The sequence below is a fragment of the Pogona vitticeps genome, chromosome 4, assembly GCF_051106095.1.
Source record: "Pogona vitticeps strain Pit_001003342236 chromosome 4, PviZW2.1, whole genome shotgun sequence".
Lineage (NCBI taxonomy): Eukaryota > Metazoa > Chordata > Lepidosauria > Squamata > Agamidae > Pogona > Pogona vitticeps.
Genome location: NC_135786.1, coordinates 112,807,524 through 112,826,914, shown reverse-complemented (window position 1 = coordinate 112,826,914; position 19,391 = coordinate 112,807,524). Strand labels below are relative to the sequence as shown.

The following is a 19,391-nucleotide window of genomic DNA, read 5'->3' as shown; positions in this document are numbered from 1 at the left end:
GGAATGGAACGTGTGTCCACAGACCAGGATGAATATTGAGGATTGTCAATATTAGAGCCTGTGCCTCTGTGATGTCGAAACGGAGGTTGCTGATGCGATGGCATAACAGTAGAATAAATGGATGCTGGTGATGCCAAGCGTGAAGAGTGATTTCCGTCATCTATTGTAGTAGGAAAGTATCGGGAGGCTGGGGCTGCAAAAGCCTCACATGTGGATGAAATCTGCTCTACTGTCTGAAGTTTTTTCAATACCAAGTCGGAAGCAGGTTGAGGTATAGCCACCGCTCGGTGATGTGGCCACTTCGACAGCAATGGTTGTCAAGAGGTAGGCTGACTACTAGATGGTATTATTCAACTGGGTAAAACACCTGGTCGACTAGTCGGTGCAGTTTGTTGAGCAGAGCACTGGTCGGGGCAAATGGCAACCTGATGCATGTGCTGAGCATGGGTTTGAACCCACACTCAGTGAAGCGAACTGTTGAGATTGTTGATGTCGACAGTTCTGGTTAGGGATTGGTGGGCAATCCAAGGCCATTGAATATGGAACGGTGTCGAGCCATTCGGGATGGGAATCCTCGGGCAATGGAATAACTGAAGGATTGCTGGAAGGAATGGAAGGTTGTGGACTGGGAAAAGAGGACGTTAGTCGGTCGACTCTATCATCCCATTCTGGAGACTGAGAACAGAGTTGATGGGATGGAAGTATGTCATCATCTGAGGGAGATCTGATCGAAATTGACTCAGAGAGTTATTGTGGCTGTGGTGGGATGTCTGTAGGCTTAGACTGTTTAGCTCGTTTAGGAGGAACAGGCTGCGGAGCTGGAGCAGCTTCAGTAGGTCTCTGATGTTTAGAAGTTGCTTTCAAAGTAAAAAAACTTTGATATCGAGGGTTTCAATTTGTGTGTCTTCGAAGTCTTAAACGATGCAGGTGGAGAACTGGAATGAGCTGGTGTAGCCGATGGACGTTGTTTCAATGATTCGGTAACGGCTTTTTCCATTGCTTTGGTTTAGGAAGTGGCCCTACATGGAGGTTGGGCCATTTGAACTGGTTGTAAGGATTGTTCCCAAAGTCGGAGTTTTAACCTTGAGAGGCAAGATTGAAGAACTCTGTGCTTAAAATTTTTGCAATGGGTACAGGAGGAAGTTTGATGTTGTTCTCCCAAGCAGAAAAGGCACTTAGAGTGTCTGTTGGAAAGTGGGATCTTATTATCACAGACAACGCAGTGCTTAAATGGGCCCAAAGGGGCCATGAATAAGAGAAAATAATTGAGGAGAAAAACCGATGATTGGAGGGGTGTGTGCTGTGGCTAGAGGCCGAGCGGGGGAAAGGAAAAAAAATTCTGATAACAATGAGTTTGATCTAATAGTTTAAAAGGAAAAAAAATGATAACAGGAAGGAATAAAGAATAAACTCTCTCTTTTACTCACAGAAGCAGAATTTGAGGCTCTAAATGCGTCGGTTGAAAGAAACTGAAAGGGGATGTTTGGTGCCAAGGTACTTATGTGGGTGGGGAGGGACATGTTCTAATGAGTTTATTGCTACCGCAGAAGCTCTAGAATCTTCCAATGAGGCTCCACGCAGGCGTGAATCACCCAGGGTATGATTCACAGAGGCCACAAAGAACTTAGCTCACAAATCTTTGCTAGTGAAATGTTCAGTACTAAGAAACAATGAAGATTTAATATTCAATTTACCTTTTATTTTCCCAGCTAAAAAGTTCTTAGAGGTCACAATTTGATCCATATTTGAACGAATGGTTCCTTCAAGCCCCATGGTAACTTCTTTGCATTCCTCCTTCAGGGCATGCAGTCCATCTGAAACCTGCTCTTGGACTAAATTGTAAGTTTCTTCTATTATCTAGAACAAAAGAAAATATAGATGGAGTCAATGGTAAACCAGCTGCTTCATGAACTAGCAATGCAATCTGTTCAAAGATAGCCTTCCTGGGATTTAAAAATAGGACTTTCAATGAAGGCTCCCAGGAGAGATACCCTAGCTTTTTCATTGTAGTTGCCAGTCTGAGTGACAATTTCATTGGCCAAATGGCATTTCGATCCACCATTATATTTTGTTTCATGACCCTGAAAACCTGAAGCACTGTGAGGTTGGTGCCCATGTATTTACGCAAATGGTCTATCACCAGGTCATAAAAAAGTTCATTATCTGCAAAACAAAATCCCCACAGCAGCAAGACCCATAATTTTGTGTAACTGGGCAGTTGGAAGTGTTTCCTTAATAGTCTCTGATGTTTGCTGTACCCTGGAATTTTTAAAGCACCCAACTTGCCTTAGGCTGCAATGACATGGTCAAATACCATAAGATTTGGTCTGCTTATAAAATGAGTGAATCTGAAGTATTTTTACTGACCACATAATACAAAAGCTGATTCAAGTTGGTCCAGCCCTTTTTACTCCCAAGGTGCTTTTTCTTCTCTGCCACTGGGGGGCTTCTACTTTTTCCAAGCATAAACAATTCGGACTAGCTTTTCCCTGTGCAATACATTCTTGAAAAGATGGGTGTGTGTCTACAGGTGGCATTTCAGCGATACAGGCAGTTGAGGTGTGATATTCAGGACTGGGGGAACACACACACACATACTTTTCTCTCCCCCAATCATCCTCTGGTTTCTTTTATTTTTAAAAATGTCTTACATATTTGAGAATAGTGCTAGATCACTCTATCACCAGGTCATCATGATCATTTCCTGTATTTACATGCCCATCAGTTGCCTGCCAAATTGACAGAGGTAGAATCATAGGAAAGAAGGCAGGCTATGGGCTGGAATGTGATTTGCATTGCATCCAGTATGACCAGTGAACCCCTGAATCAATCTGCAGCCCCTGTGTGAGCACTGGCTGCAATTTCAAATATAATACAGGCTGCAAAACATATTGAAGCAAAGCCAAATTTGAGCATAGCACAGTATATTCACACCCTTAGTTGAGTCTGAAGCTGGTTTGAATATATTTAGTTTTAAAGAAGGAAGGTACCAGCTGCAGCATCTGTTTCAAAATTAGTATTGGCTGATAACACACCTGCTGACTTCTTGGGGTGGATTAAACTGTTATTTCCCCTTTCTTTTTGTTTCTCATTCTTCCACCTTCAATTCATTCCCTTCCAAATTCACCTCAGTTTCAGGTTATTATTTTTCATTCACACAGAAATGTGGACAGAATTTCAAATTTCTTCTAATATACACATTTATGAAATTACATTAGCAAGAACCTCTCCTATACAATGCATTTTTATGTGCTTTTTAGTAATATATCACTTTTGTGCACTTTTTTTGCCAAGGATATACATTTTAGGCACAATTTCCCCCTGTTGTGTATATTTTTGTATGCAAGTTTTGTTGGGAGAACTGCATCACAAAATCCATGCAAGTGATAACTATATTCTCTTCATATATTGATCCAAGAACAGTAAATTTATTAAGTCTAGATCAAATGCAAACTAAACACAATTCTTCATCGCCACCATTGCCCTCTGTTCCACCTGTATATTCATAAACCAACAGGTTTTTTAAAAGATACCTTTGATTTCTAAACCACTCATTCAGTAAAAGTTTGTTCTGAAATTTATGACTGCTCTCAAAATTAGGGGTCTGAAAACAATACTTACACCAAACCATGCCCTTTTTCGGTCATTTCTCTTCCCTTTCAGTTTAGGAAGCAACATGCTCTGAAGGCTAGGTAGAAGCTCCTCCATCACAAGGTTACTGAGAATCTAGAAAAACACAAAATAAAACAATCATGCATCTGAACGGTATTATATAGACATTAACAACGCAGCCTAATCAACTGACACAAACAAGTGGTTTCAAACAGTATGGCAGGAGGAATCCTATTTCTTTCCAAGAGGTCTTCAGGGAGATGAATACTCACTGATACCTTTTCCCGAACAACAATGTTGTAGCATCCCCTCGTTCTGCACAGCAATGGGGGTTTAGAACAACAATGGGGAGTCCCCAATATCCTGGACAGTGCACTACTTGAATTCCACACACTTGCTCAAAAACACCTACTACAATCCTCAACAATATGAAGCCGGACTTTTGAGTGTCTCGATGAAGCATTAATTGTACTAAAACTAAGGCAGCAAGTCTAAAAAATTACTGTTTCATTATCTCATCTGCAAATTTCTACAAATAACTCTGGGATAAATCCAACATTAGTTTTCCCTAGAGTAGGCTTGTTGACATCAAAGGGACTTAAATTAGTGGTAATTCCATTCATTTCAGTGGTTCCACCCTTGAAATTTAGCCCTATGAAACATCACCAGTGAAAAAGAGGGAATAGTTTTGATCCTATCAAGGCTTTATTTCAAAGATGAAAACTAAGAACTGCACATTGATATAGTAAAAACATGGCATACAGTTTGAATATCTATATGGCTATTTATGAGGTTTCCAAGAAAACTTCATGAAATATTTATATGCTGAATCATTGCACACTGTTCTCATAGGCTAGAAAACTGCCTTAAAAATACCTGGTTAAAGTCCGTAAGAGTACACATTATACCCACAGCATCATATACCAGGCACAGCATGAATTGTTACTATGGAGATAATAATGTAATTCATCAAAGCTCTGTTACAATAACTCTCAAGGGAGGCCATGAGTAACTCCCAATGTCTGCCAAGTGAGCTAATGAGATGCTATAGAATTTATTCAAGCAAGCTGTAACCATGTGTAAGTTTCAAGCAGTATTTTTAACTGTAATCCCCCAAGGTACATCACAATTTCCATATGATATCATGTTTTAGGGCTACATCCCTTAGCTAAAAAATATAGAAGTTGGATATGAATCTGGCGTTCACATTGTTAAAGAATCTAAATTTTTATCAATTTGATTAAATGTACACTTATGTATGGTGTCAAGCTATCTGCCCCTCCATGTAATTGTCCTTGCATTCTAAGATTTGTATCATTAGTGGTAATTACAGCTGTAATAGCAGTCACATAGCACATTTCAAGTGCCTGAAATGCTCCATAAGAATAATTATGGTACCTTAATAATCCATATTGCAAAGTAGTACAAATACAAGGCTAAGACTGCACTTAGACCCACATCACATTTAACATTTTTGAATGTGTAAGTCAGTTCTTATAAGAAATCTTATAAGAAACATATTAGTAACACACCGTTCTTAAAGTGACAAGTAGTGATCAACACAACAGTTTTTCAAAAGTAAAGACCAGTACTAATGTGTTGCATTTAAAAAATAACATTCCAAGCCGTGTGGAAATTAATATTGAAACATGTCAAAGTATAAGAGCCAGACTTAAATTTATTGTGTTTAATTCTACTGAAATGATGGCACAAGTAACACACATCCAATACATTTCAACAATACAAAGTCTTTGGTGTATGGCTTACCATAATAATTCAACAAATATGCCAAATTTCCGCTGGGCTTTCTATTCCCAAGCTTTCTGTGCATTATGTTATTTATGCCTCTACAGCTATCTTAAGGCTTGATCACATCGGGCAAAAGAACCCCAGTTACACCAATTTGGCTAGTTTTTAGATTGTTCATAAATTTCTGAGCACACAACATACAGCCAAGATATAGACTCATTTTCTCAGCCAGCAGTTTATTTGTAGTTTATTTCCCCCTTGCCAAGAGGATGGTTTTAAATTGTACCAATGATGTATCAATTCATTCTTACCAGTAAAGCATGTGTACACATTCCTATAAATTCTTTTCCCATCCTTGGTCCCCAGGGAAGGTGGCCATCATGATTTCCATGTGGCTGCCTGCGATTAATTTATTTAAAAAAAATCTTGCAGCCAGTATATCAATAAACCAAGGTCTAAAGCTTTACATGGTCAATCTCAGTGTGGATTGACTTCTATGTACCATTTGTCTTGTTTACTGCTTGATGCCTCAGCTTACTGTCTGCAAAGAGGCACCTCTGTACAGGAGGAAGCTGGGATGATGGTGGGCAATGCATTACTTCCAGAGTCACAGACACCACAGATCAAATGTTCCCAAAATATAATCCCTTTCCACCATATCAATGTATCAGTTTTTTAAAAATAGGAGTAGAAGTAGCACTGCCCCAGGAAACACCAGAGAAAATAGATTCCATGGTGTATCGTGCATTTCAAATAGGAAGAAATGAGTCAATACAGTGGGGTCTCGACTTACGAACTTAATCTGTATTGGAAGGCAGTTCTCAGGTTGAAAAGTTCTTAAGTCGAATCTGCATTTCCCATAGGAATGCATTGAAAACCATTGAATCCGTATCTGCTCTTTTCGTCCATAGAAACTAATCGGAAGCTGCTATTCCGCCTTCTGCCACTAGAGGGGGATATTTTTTCTTTTTTCCTTTTAACCTAAGATGACTTAGCTTTTAAAAAAAGGGGGAAAAAAGTTCGTAACTCGAATATAAGTTTGTAAGTCGAGTCCATATATTCCTATGAGAGTGGTTTGTAAGTCGAAACGTTCGTATGTCGAGCCGTTCGTAAGTCGAGACCCCACTGTATTGTTAAAACCAATGGAATGTTTCCACCAGTAAGTATATATACCATATGATCATGAAAATAAACGTATCGGTACAACAGAGGTGTGGAAATAATTGGTAACTGGGGTTCTTTCAGCAGGTATGGTTAGGTCCTTAGCTAAGTAAAAAACCCAGCCAAAATAAGGATAGTACCTGAATTTCATTTCCAGTTATCATTTCCCACGAACCATAGTGACCTTTCTCTTGACGGAAAAACTGGACAGCTTCTAAAAAGGCTTCTGCTTCAAAGGAGTACTGCTTGAAAAAATCTGAAACAATAAATAGGCATTGCTGATTATAAGAAATACTGCTTTTTTCCCCTCATTCTCATGACGCCCAGAGTAGACCATTGGTCTAGATGGGCAGGGTATAAATCTAATAAAATAAATAAATAAATAAAATTATACTTTCTGTGATCAGTCTCAGACCAAAGAAAGCTAATTTGCAAACTATTAGAAATATGAAAAGTTCATACTATTACAGGTGTCTTTCAGCACTTTAGAAATTCTCTCTCCTAATAATATGCCATTTATGCCAGTGCAGGCTGATGCTCAGAAGGGATTTTTTAATGCTTCGTCAGTCAGCCTTAATTCAGTCATGACACAAGGAGTTCAGGGTAAGTCTTCTATTCATCCCGGGAACAAAACCACTATATTTTCCTTTTAACCAGGCTTTGAATCTGCGTGAATTCACTGCCTATTTCTGCTTCCAGGCAGAAGAAGTCAATAACTACCCTCGGGACAAGCCAACCACCTTGCCCACTTTTTGTTTAAGGGATTCACCATGGGACAGGCCCTGCGTCATGCGGCTGCCAAATGTGCCCAAGGTTCATCTGGCTCTCAAAAATCTACATAGCTCATATTTAGCACTTTCCCTTGCTAGTGCTGCAGCCTAACTCATGTTTTGTTCCTCGTTTTTGCTTGAACCACCATCTAATATGAACAGACAGATCCATTGCTATATACATGGAACTAGAAACTCGCACCTGAGAACACACTGCTACGTTTTGCCCATATTCTATGGAGGAGCAATGTCCTTCAGTAAGGCAACAGGGCACTTAAGGTTATGGACTCTCTCTCTCTCTCTCTCTCTCTCTCTCTCTCTCTCTGGGTTTGTTGGAAAAGCAGGTCCAGGACATAATGCTGAGGAAATATCTTGGAGCAGAGTGTGTGATGAATTGAGTGTGACTTAGAAATTAAATAAACTTGCTCTAACTACACAGCCAGTTACACAGCAGATAAAATGATACTGGGTACATTAAGTCGGAAGAAACAACGGCCGTACTCCTGCTACACCACATGGGAGCATAATGAGACCAACGTTGATAATAGTAATTTTAAAGGAAGTTTCTACACTTATCAAAAACCTCAGCAAAAATGAACTGCAAAATCCACTCATGCTGGTGTTTACTGATTCCTCTTTTCAAGAGAACCATTGTAGGCAGAGGAGGACATAAACTGCTTGAAATGTAATTATGTCCCACTCTGGCAGCAATAGATAGTTATTCAGGGTATCTCCCTATTGTCCAATAAAAAAAGAAAACAGCTGTCTGATCCGTTTACCTACATCTGAAAACAAGAGTGAGGGATACTTCTATTAGACTAATAATAAAGGCATCTGTCAGTAGCAGCGTCTAGCAGAGGGGGCAACGAAGAGACAGCACCTTCCCTTGCAACACTCATTCTGTTCTCTCCTATCAAGAAGCACAGCCAATACCCTAGCACCAAAGGCTTGCCCCCCAAGGAGGTGTCGAACACAACTGGGCTGATCCATGGTTGCTGGTCCAAAGCAGAGATGGAAAACATGTGGGTTTTGGATTACAAATCCTGAATCCCCTTTGTGGATTATAACTTTTTGGAATTTAAGTCCAGCCTCCCCCCCCCCAATGTTTCCCATCTGTCTGGTCCAAAGCTAGATAGGATAGAGCCTGAGACTCCCCTGCTAGCAACACCATTCGCAAACTGAAAAAGGTAACTTCAGCTGACCATCTAAGCAAGTACAAAACTGAAGTCCCATTTCTAAGCAGTATGATATGGTCCCACTTTGTACAGCAATCTCTGGGTTTTTTGACATTGCAAACAAGAAGTACAAGGTTACAGTGGAGATAGGGCTTTTCTCACATCCATTTGTTTTCATATAGAAGGACAGAATTGGATCTTGGAAACTCTGTTCTATTGGACTCTAACAACCAGAATCATCCAGAAACCTCCAGCTCAAAAAAAGTAACTTTCCCAAGCCCAAGACGGAATTAAACCTTCCCTTGCTTGTAATATTTGACCGTATGAGGTTAGAGAAGTGGTACATAATAATGTGTACAGAATTTGTAAGGAAACCATTGGGCTGCTGGTCCCTCCTAAATATATATTTAGGAGCCGGCACACTATTTTTAATAGTGCAAAGGCACTCCTGACTACTGGTGAAACCTGTGCATCCAAGCTTAGAGACAAATCCAGGAGCACCCCCAAGGTGTGGAGTGGATCGAATGTGTTTGGAGAGGGAGCGTAACCCCATCCAGTACAGGTTGCATCCCTGTTCCTTGTTCTGCCTTTCAACGGACCACAGATCCTGATCTAGAGCTGAAAACAGACTCCTCCTTTTACCGTTGTTGCCATTTGTTATGTTTTATTTTATGTTGATGAGTCTCCTTGAGGGGTCTATGTGGATTCAAAAGCCAGAATACATTAATAATAACTAAATATTCTATTAATTTTGAGCCCCAGTTAACTCGTTAAGCCAACCATTCTTTCCAAAATGTCTATGTGTCTCATTCAAGAACGGCTTGCATAATGCAAAACATAGTGTTAACCGACGGAGCAGTTCCATTTATTATGTTCCTTTGAAGGCAAAGCAGGTTTGCCTGCACTGAGGGACTGTTAGTCAGAATTCAGGGCAAACTGCCAAATACTGGGAACATTGGGATCATCAGTTTACACTAAGGCTGTTTTCCCCCTAAAGGCCAGAGAGGAAACAAGCTGTAATGCTGTAGGGCACATAGCTGTAATGTGGCACAAAATGTCTGTGACAGAATTATCAGTCAAATGGATTCATTTAAGGCTGTCTCTTTGAGTAATCAGAATGAATAAGGGCATTCAAAGTACTCAGCATCACACAATGAAATGTTGGGGAAAAAATGTCAAACCATCACTGCTACAAGCAGTATTAACTGCATTGTGTGTGTGTGTGTGTGTGTGTGTGTGAAGCTGGAACCAATGTATAGTGACCCTAGTAGGGCTTTCAAGGAAAGTGAGGTATTTAAGGAGCAGTTTTAGCAGTGGTACATTCTCTGTGAGTTTCCATAGCTGAGCAGGGATTCAAATCCTGTTCTCCAGAGTCCTAGTCCATCATTCGATCCACTACACAACACTAGGAATCCCATCAACTGCAACAGCCTCTGCCAATTTCCAACTCACTCTATCACTCCTGAGCTAAACATAGTTCATCTAGTTCTGTCTTCCCAACTTTCTCTACCTGTTCTGCTTGTGGAAGAAATATATTTGTAAAGATGAGAAATCTCTGGAAGAAGTCCTGCATAATCTCTCTCTGTCTTTTGATGTTTCATTAGTTAGAGCCAACAACTGGACAGCAACCAAAATTTATGAGGCAGCTTTGCCTGTTCTATAGCACAAGGCAATTACATCTTGATTCATTCCACAGAGCTGAGGCACGCTGCTGACTCAGTATTTGGAAGCAAAGTATTTAGTCTGATATGTAGCTCGCTAAAGGAAAAGAAATGAAGTTTGTGAGATATGGAGTCAAAGCATGACTGAACTAAAAACAATGTTCCTAACTGCTATTGTACAAAATGTACAGTTTTGTTGTGCATTGCTTTGGCAGATTGATGGAGGAAAAAAGGTTGTAAATATTAGTAATAATAGTGTATACACTATGATGCAGTAAAAAGCCTCACCACCATGAAGCTACATGAACCCAATGCGCTAATACAATATATTCCATTTGGATTGTATTTTCTTAATTTGTTAATTAATTCACATCTTGGCTTTCTATTAAGTTAACATACTGTGTGTGTGTGTGTTAAAATATTAAGCTATTGAAAAAATATAGAGAAAATACTGAGGAAAATAAGACCCTATAATTTTGGGTTAATATCAGGTTTTGTTCCCAATCATAGACATATGGTGACCCACTCTAGCATCTTTGGCCTTACCTCTCTTGATTAGATAATGTGACATTTTACTCACACCAAAATGTCCAAAAGGTATAATGTCTATGCTAATAGCACATTTCTCTCTGTAGAAGGGGTGTCAACTGGTGGCTCTTCAGGTATTGTTTGATTAATGTTTGAAAAACAGCTGGACCAGATGGAATCATGGGATGTGCTGCAGAATTAGCTGAAGTTTTTATGGATATTTTCAATCTATCCTTGTTGCACTGTTCTGTCCCCACTTGCCTGAAGACATCTATTATAGTGCCAGTCCCCAAGCAGTCAGCTGTGGTATATCTCAATGATTATAGACCAGTAGCTTTAACATCTGTTATTATGAAATGTTTTGAGAGATTAGTGCTGGATTACATTAAGACTAGTCTTGCCTCCGGCAAGGCACCTGGAAGGGACAACATCCCTGTTGAAGTGCTGAAATGCTGTAAGGAGATCATCACCACCGAACTATATGAAGTCTTTCGTCTCTGCTGGAGGGAAGGTGGAGTACCACAGGATATGAAGGATGCAAACATCGTCACATTGTACAAGAACAAAGGAGACAGGGGCGACTGCAATAACTACCGTGGCATCTCTCTTCTTAGCGTGGTAGGGAAGCTGCTTGCCTGCGTTGTGCTGAAGAGGCTCCAGGTGCTTGCAGACAGAGTCCATCCAGAATCACAGTGTGGATTTCGAGCCAATAGATCCACCACTGACATGGTATTCTCCCTCAGACAGCTGCAGGAGAAATGCAGGGAACAACAACAGCCACTCCTTGTGGCCTTCATAGACCTTACAAAAGCATTTGATCTGGTTAGCAGGGATGGCCTTTTTAAAATACTTCCCAAGATTGGTTGTCCACCTCGTCTCCTCAACATCATCAGATCTTTCCATGAGGGAATGAAAGGCACTGTAGTTTTTGACGGCTCAACATCAGACCCCTTTGACATTCGAAGTGGAGTGAAACAGGGCTGTGTCCTCGCACCAACCCTGTTTGGGATCTTTTTTGCTGTCATGCTGAAGCATGCCTTTGGAACTGCAACCGAGGGCGTCTATCTCCGGACTAGATCAGACGGAAAGCTCTTTAATCTCTCTAGATTGAGAGCAAAGACCAAAGTCCAACTGAAATGCATGCGGGACTTCCTCTTCGCAGATGATGCAGCCATTGTTGCCCACTCTGCCGATGACCTCCAACAACTCATGAATCGTTTCAGCAAGGCCTGCCAAGACTTTGGACTAACAATCAGCCTGAAGAAAACACAAGTCATGGGCCAGGGCGTGGACTCACCTCCTTCTATTACCATCTCCACAAAAGAACTGGACGTTGTTCATGACTTTGTGTACCTCGGCTCAACCATCTCTGACACCCTCTCTCTAGATGTCGAGTTGGATAAACGCATTGGCAAAGCAGCCACCATGTTCTCTAGACTCACAAAGAGAGTATGGCTCAATAAGAAGCTGACGACACATACGAAGATCCAGGTCTATAGAGCCTGTGTCCTGAGCACACTCCTGTACTGCAGTGAGTCCTGGACCCTTCGTGCATGGCAGGAGAGGAAGCTGAACACCTTCCATATGCGTTGCCTCCGACGGATTTTTGGTATCACCTGGCAGGACAAAGTTCCAAATAGTGTAGTCCTAGAATGAGCTGGAACTTTCAGCATGAATACATTACTGAAGCAGCGACGTCTACGTTGGCTCGGGCACGTCGTGAGAATGGCTGATAGTCGGATTCCAAAGGATCTCCTCTATGGAGAATTAGTGCAGGGAAAGCGCCCCAGAGGGAGACCACAACTGCGATACAAGGACATCTGCAAGCGAGATCTGAAGGCCTTAGGAATAGACCTCAACAGATGGGAAAACCTGACATCTGAGCGTTCAGCCTGGAGGCAGGCACTGCATCACGGCCTCTCCCAATTCGAAGAGACCCTTGCCCAGCAGGCCGAGGCAAAAAGGAAGTCACAAAAGCAGCAAAAGCAGGGAGCCGGACAGGGGACAGATTGGATTTGTCTTCAGTGTGGAAGGGACTGTCACTCTCGTATTGGCCTTCTCAGCCACACTAGACGCTGTTCCAAGTTCTCCATACAGAGCACATTACCATAGTCTCTCGAGACTGAAGGATGCCTATCTATCTAGTCTTCCACCTTCTTTGGGCCCATGGCAATTTGCATACAAGAAAAACAGATCTACTGATGATGCTATGTCCATTATTCTCCATACTGTATTGAGTCACTTAGAACAACAGGGAACTTATGCGAGGCTGTTGTTTGTGGATTATAGTTCTGATTTTAATACAATTCTACTCAATAGGTTGTTTTTTAAAATGATCAAACTGGGATTACCTCAGAAGATTTGTGTGTGGGTAAAGGAGTTTCTGACAGATAGGCCACAGTCAGTAAGAATGGACTCTCACCATTCTTCTACCCTGGTACTAAGTACAGGCGCTCCCCAGGGCTGTGTGTTAAGTCCCTTCCTCTAATAACATCAACGCAATTATTAAATTTGTGGATGATACGAAGGTGGTGGGGCTCGTAAATAAGAACAATAAGTCTGCTTACAGAAAGGAAGTACAAAGGTTGATACTGCGGTGTAAAGAAAATCTTACACTTAACATCAAGAAAACTAAAGAACTCATAATTGATTTTAAGAGGAAGAGAAATGTACATTTACCACTGTACATAAATGACGAGGAAGTGGAGAGGGTTGGTAGTTTTAAATTTCTGGGCACTTACATCTCAGAGGACCTCTCATGGACTATAAATGCCAACATGCTAGTGAAGAAGACACAGAAGAGGCTGTATTTCCTGATAATGGTCGGGAAGTTAAATTTATCTCAGTATTTACTTCTGTCCTATTATTGTAGCACCATTGAAAGTGTCCTAACCTATGGCATTCTTGTATGGGTTGGGAGTAGCTCTGTAGCAGACAAAAAAGCTCTACAGAGAACTATTAAAATTTCCCAGAATATCATTGGGCTCCAGCTATCAGCCCTGGATGACATCTCCAGATCCCGCTGTCTGAAGAAGTCACACAATATCCTTAAGAGACTTTTCCCATCCTGCTCACAACTTCCTTGAACTGTTGCTGTCTGGCAGAAGATACAGAACAATTAAGACTCGGACCACACATTTTCTGAATAGTTTTTATCCCAGAGATATATTAGCACTTAACAATGAACTTAAAGACCACCAGTAACGAACAGTTGGACAGTGTTACTTAGCCTGTAGTGTAGATGTTTGTGTTCTTAGTGGGGTTTTTTTAGTGGGTGGGGAGTGTTTTGGGGATTTTTTAATGTGTGTGCATGTAGGTCTGGTCTCTGGGTATCTGTGTGAATTACGTTGTATATATGTACTTACAATGACAATAAATAAATTTATTTGAAATTTATTATTTATTTGTTTATACCATTGAATATGCTGACTAAGGCTGCTGGGAGCTGTAGTTCAGCAGCATCAGAAAGGTTACACGTTGTCTACTCCTACACTAATGGTGTTTGATCTGTCCCCAACCCCCAGTCCGTGGCCTGAGCCGCAGAGACAGACCTCCCACCACTACCACATGCACTTCCCCCCGCACAGCCTGTTTGCGCCTGCGTGTGTGTGCCTGCACCCACAGGTGTGCTCCCCGACCCCTTTGCACATGCGTGCGAGTGCCCCCTGAGCACCAGACCACCCTTTGAGCATGCGTACGAGCACTGCACCACCCTCTGTGAATGTGCACGAGCGCACCTGCATGAACGCCTCCCCCTCCTTTGTGCCCGCAAGAGAGAGAGAGAGCACCTTCGCTCATGCACACGAGTGCAGGGGCTGCCCCTCCTTCCCCAGCCGGTCCACGGGGCTAAAAAGGTTGGAGACCGCTATGTTACAGTACATCATTTGATAACTGTATGGCTATGACAGAACTATCATTCATAAAGAATGATCCACACAGGAGCTTCCTGATGTTTCTTTAGCATATGAACAGTCTCCCTATGAAAGAGAGAATCTCAGTGGGTAAACAAATGGTTTTCTTTCATTAATAATACGTAATGGTTCCGTGTTTTCTGTGTGTTGTGAGCCGCCCAGAGTAGACAATGTCTAGATGGGCGGCATATAAGTTTAATAAATAAATTCCTTCACCCTATGAAGAAAACCTTCTAGCCTAGAGTCTTTTCCTTCCCCAGAAATCTTCTCAAGAGAGCATCTGGTTTTCCTGACAGTCCCAAATTGCTGGAGGCTACATCTCAAAAGGCTACCTATCAAAAGACACATGATATTGAATGTCTGTCTGTCTGTTTTCCACCTACTCAAGATCTATGACTTGTTTTTAAATTCCATCTCTAGATTGTTCAGAGATAAAGAAAACCAATGGCATGCAAAGGAAACTCCACTTTTCCTCCAGTCTTCGCCTGGAGATTTTTTTTTTTAACAAGGAGAGTTTCACCTGCCTTATGTTCTTTTACATGGGAGAAACCACAGGATGGCCAAAGCTTCTCACTCATAAGCATCAGCTTCAGGAGCACTCTGGCAGTCAGTGCTTGAGTGTGAACACTGTTTTCTCTTCCCATGAGGAAGGTAAGGAGGGAATAAGCCTGGGGTCCCCACTGCAGCAATGGCCAGACATTTCAGCTGGTACTGTGAGCAGGGAACCTCCAACATTAGGAAATGTATGAGCTAAACATCCCACCTGGGGCCCAAAACAAGTTTCTCACCCTGGTGCTATTTTTATCTTCAAAGGAATACTCACACTTCGATTATATAGAGCAGTGGTTCCCAGCCTTGGTTAACCCAGGTGTTCTTGGACTGCAGTTCCCAGAAGCCTTCACAACCAGCTATGCCAGCCAGGGTTTCTGGGAGCTGCAGTTCAAGAACACCCAGGTTATCCAAGATTGGGAACCACTGCTATAGAAAATCTCTCTCTCGAAGAACCACAGTTATTTTTAAGGTGGTAATGGCTCAGAGCACATTATAGGTTGGATTGACTCAAACTAGAAAATAGTTCTGAAGAAGGAGGGAGATGGAGGAAGAAAAGTGATGGTGGTGGTGAAAGGGCCTACGTGAACCAAAGTCACATTTTATTCAGTACTGTATCAGCTTTGTGGCTAAAATTTTAATTTCTAAAATTCAATCAATGCAGCATTTCTGTGAATGCAATTTATACTGACCACATTTACAAACAAATGGCTAGATAATGTTATTGAAGTAGCCCACTTCTGGTCAAAAATAGTCTAATTATCTCAACCTTTTAATTTGTTTTTTATTTTATCTATATTTGATATATATGCATATTTTTAAATTATGCAACACTCTGATACAAGTAAAGAAAAAAGATGCCTAAAAGTTGAACTAAAAGCAAATCTGTTCAGAGCAGGATAAAATAACTAAGTTTTCACTGAATGCCTTCTATTACAACAACAGATAGTCTAAGTACACAAAGAACTTGAACTGTGAAACTTCCTTAGTCAGATGATGTGGTTTAAGAGCTGCTAACCACCAACAGAAACCAGATGAGGTCACTTCCAAACAGGATACAGCCCTGCCATTGTGCTCTGTATTTATAGCGACTGAAAACTTGCAAGCCTTATACACAAACTAGCACATCTGTAGGATTAAGCAGCTTGATGGATCTGAAGGCTCGACAGAAACTTCCCAAAGTTTTTCAGTAAGCACTATCTAGTTGCCGTACTAGAGCTTCTGTAAAAAGAATGCATAGTCTTTTTGGTCCTGAAGGTTGCTGTCTCATTTTGGCACACACATGTACACACACTTCCCACATATGCGTATCCGTTTAAGCTCACATGCCCTCCTCAATCAGACAGGCACAGACACATTTCTTCTCAATCCCTTTTCAGACTCAACGTATGTGCACATACTCTCCTTCCACCCACCCATGTGCACATATGCACCCCCTACCCACTGAAATGTAGGATTACTGGGGAGCAAATGAAAGCCTCAAAAATCCCAGAGATTTCAGAAGCTGGATTGCTGTTCATTGGAAGAGGCTTTTGTTAAAAAAAATTCCCAGTAATTTCCATTGCCATCACTGTTTCTGTACAGACTCTGGGATTAGGAAAATATCCATTTTGGAAGTGGGATCCCTAGAGATCGGGGAAGATATTCAATAACTTTTGTTGGCCCAGCAAATAGCAGTGTTAAAACACCAACACCAAACTTATCAACTGCAAGGAAAAGTGGCTCAGGGCTGCTTGTGGTCCTTGGTTGCAGGTTATTCCCTGCCCCCCTCAGGTTCTTTGTTAACAGCAAAGTCAGTTCTCCAAGCTCTGTATGTTCCACAGTAAGACTGTCATGGATTGAGCCTGAGCACACAGGAGGCCTCAGCTACTACATGAGGGGCATATCAATGACAAGCAGTCCGGTGGATATACTTCATGCGCTGGGTTCAGTGTGAGTAGGACATCTATCATTCTGGAAAAAGAGCATTATCACCACATAAAATATTTTCCAGCCATCAAGAGACATCTTTAGGCAAAAGCACAGCCTATACATTTCAACCTAACATCTCCTATAGACATAAGAATCTGCTTTTCATTTAATACAAAGTAAAACGTCACTCTGAATATACAACGTCTGGAATTAACAACTGATATGAAATACATAACAAGGGGCAAGGGAATATAGCATATAACAAAACTATACCAGTCCTGCTTTTTGTTTTTAAATCCTGTCTTGACTTTAACTGCTGATGTTGTGGACTCTAGCTTCTAACTGTTTTAGCTTATTTTTCTGGGACAGCCACCCTGAGGAAATGGAAATAGCAAGCTAGTGAAACCTAAAAAGGGTGTTGCCCTCTCTTTGCTGGACACAAACATCTGTGCCAGCTTTTGGTTTAACACACATTGCAAGATTCTTCCTTCCCCCAAAAGGCCACAACATTGGTAGACATCTGAAATATCGGTTTGTGCAACCGCTACACCAGAAAAACAGCAACTCCCCATCAAGCCAGTGCTTAATTAAATAGTGAAATACTGAAGACCAAAAAATAATAATTCTGTGAGACAGGTAAACCAGTTGTGGCAAGCACAAAGACCAAGAAACATTAATTGAGAAATATTAAAGATGGGGGGGGCTATTAAGTCATCCCTTCCATCCTTTGCTAGTACATTCTTTCCTCTGTAAGTCTGGAGCAATGGGCTGAAATTCAGTGAGGAACAGAGGCTGCCAAGAGTACTGAGAGCCTGCTAACATTTCTGCAAAAAGAAGCTGAGCAAACTAAAGCTACAATGCACTTCTTGAGTCACAGATTATTTGGAGCGTGCCAGGAAAAGTTGATCTAGTCAAATACTTACCCAGTAAAGAACAAAAGGAATTGCATTTCACATAGATCACCAGATGACCAACATTTCAAGAGATGAATAATAGGGGTTAGAAACTATGGGAAAGGAACACTTTCCTTTTAAGAATGCATTGGAGAAAATTGACTTCAGCTGGCTGTTTTGCAAAGTGCATCTAACTTCAGTTTACCAAGTTGATATTTAATGACATGCCAAGTATACAGATGTGCCTCAAGACACAGAAGCTTCACCCCATGCAGATGTTGTTTTAATGCATCTTTTTGTTTGGGCAGTAAGAATAATGCTTATGTACTTCTGAACAAAGACAGATTTATACCAGAAAGAGGGATCTACCTTGGTCATGAAGGAGCATATGCAAGCATGGGGAAACATTCCTTTGGAACATGGGCCCTGTGGCTCCTACAGAAGGCTTGGATGTGTACATGGTGGCAACCAGCAGCCTCACACAGGCTGGGCATGGCTTCTTCCTTTGTAGTTGATGGGAAAATGATCTGCATTTGCAAACCATTGGACTTTTGCATATGAAATTGGAACTGAATTTTAATACATCTCAAAACTAAAAGCTGAGTGCTTATCATGTGTGCCATACTTTGATAAATTCAGTCTTGCAGGTGTCAAGAACATTGCAAGCTATCACAATGATATGGGAATCTTAAAGTTAATTACCAAACAATAATCACCCCCTCTAATAGCGAACTTGGCTGGTGATTCCAACTCAAATGAGGTCATTGAGAAGCAAGAAGGAGGTTTCAGCCTGTTCAGGGTGAGGTGTGTGATGGGAAGATTTGTAGAATGCTCCTAGTGGAAAAAGGTCCCCCCCCCCAAATAAAAGCCCAGTGAGGACTGGGTAGACATCTGAGTATCAATTTGGAAGAGGTCGAAGAGGATGGGGAAGACTCAAGGATAGCCTCATGTCACACGTATTTCCCTTCCAACATTATGCTGTCACTTCCTACAATGTCCCAGATAAGACAACAACTTTCTTCTGTCTAAAACAGGGACTGCCCTGACAAGTAAGTAACAAACAGGATGCACTATCTGCAAAATCTTAAGAAAACGAGTAAATCCAGTTCAGTCAGGGCTGGCCATTGAAGTACTAATCAGATCAGATTTCAAATTAGCAATTTCAGAAAGGTTGCAACATCATGTGCTTTAGATCTCGGTAGCCCTTTTGCTTTCTTCCCTTAGGAGGAATAGAGAGAAGCACACATTTAAGAATCAAATTCCAGGATTGTCAATCTAGCTTCAACCTTTCTAAACCTGAGAAAATAAATGAGTTCTTCCTCTCTTGCTTGGATCACATTCAACATCAGAAAGTCACCACACCCAACAGATCCAGTTCCACCCAATAGATCAATGCCGAAAAGAACACGGAGGAAATGCATTGCAGGGTAGCATCTCCATATCATCTGTACCTTGCAGTTCCACTCTAAGT

The 19,391-nt window shown here is 41.3% G+C and overlaps 1 protein-coding gene across 1 annotated transcript in view; it reads right to left on the bottom strand.

The window, feature by feature from the left end:
• Positions 1–19,391, bottom strand: part of NIBAN1 (niban apoptosis regulator 1) — a 90,956-nt gene that overhangs the window by 12,514 nt on the left and 59,051 nt on the right. Inside the window, exons 6-8 of the mRNA XM_020795107.3 lie at positions 6,663–6,778; positions 3,622–3,726; positions 1,695–1,857 (exon numbers count right to left, since the gene is read on the bottom strand). Of these exons, the coding sequence (XP_020650766.3) occupies positions 1,695–1,857; positions 3,622–3,726; positions 6,663–6,778 (384 nt within the window). The remainder of the gene's footprint in view (positions 1–1,694; positions 1,858–3,621; positions 3,727–6,662; positions 6,779–19,391) is intronic.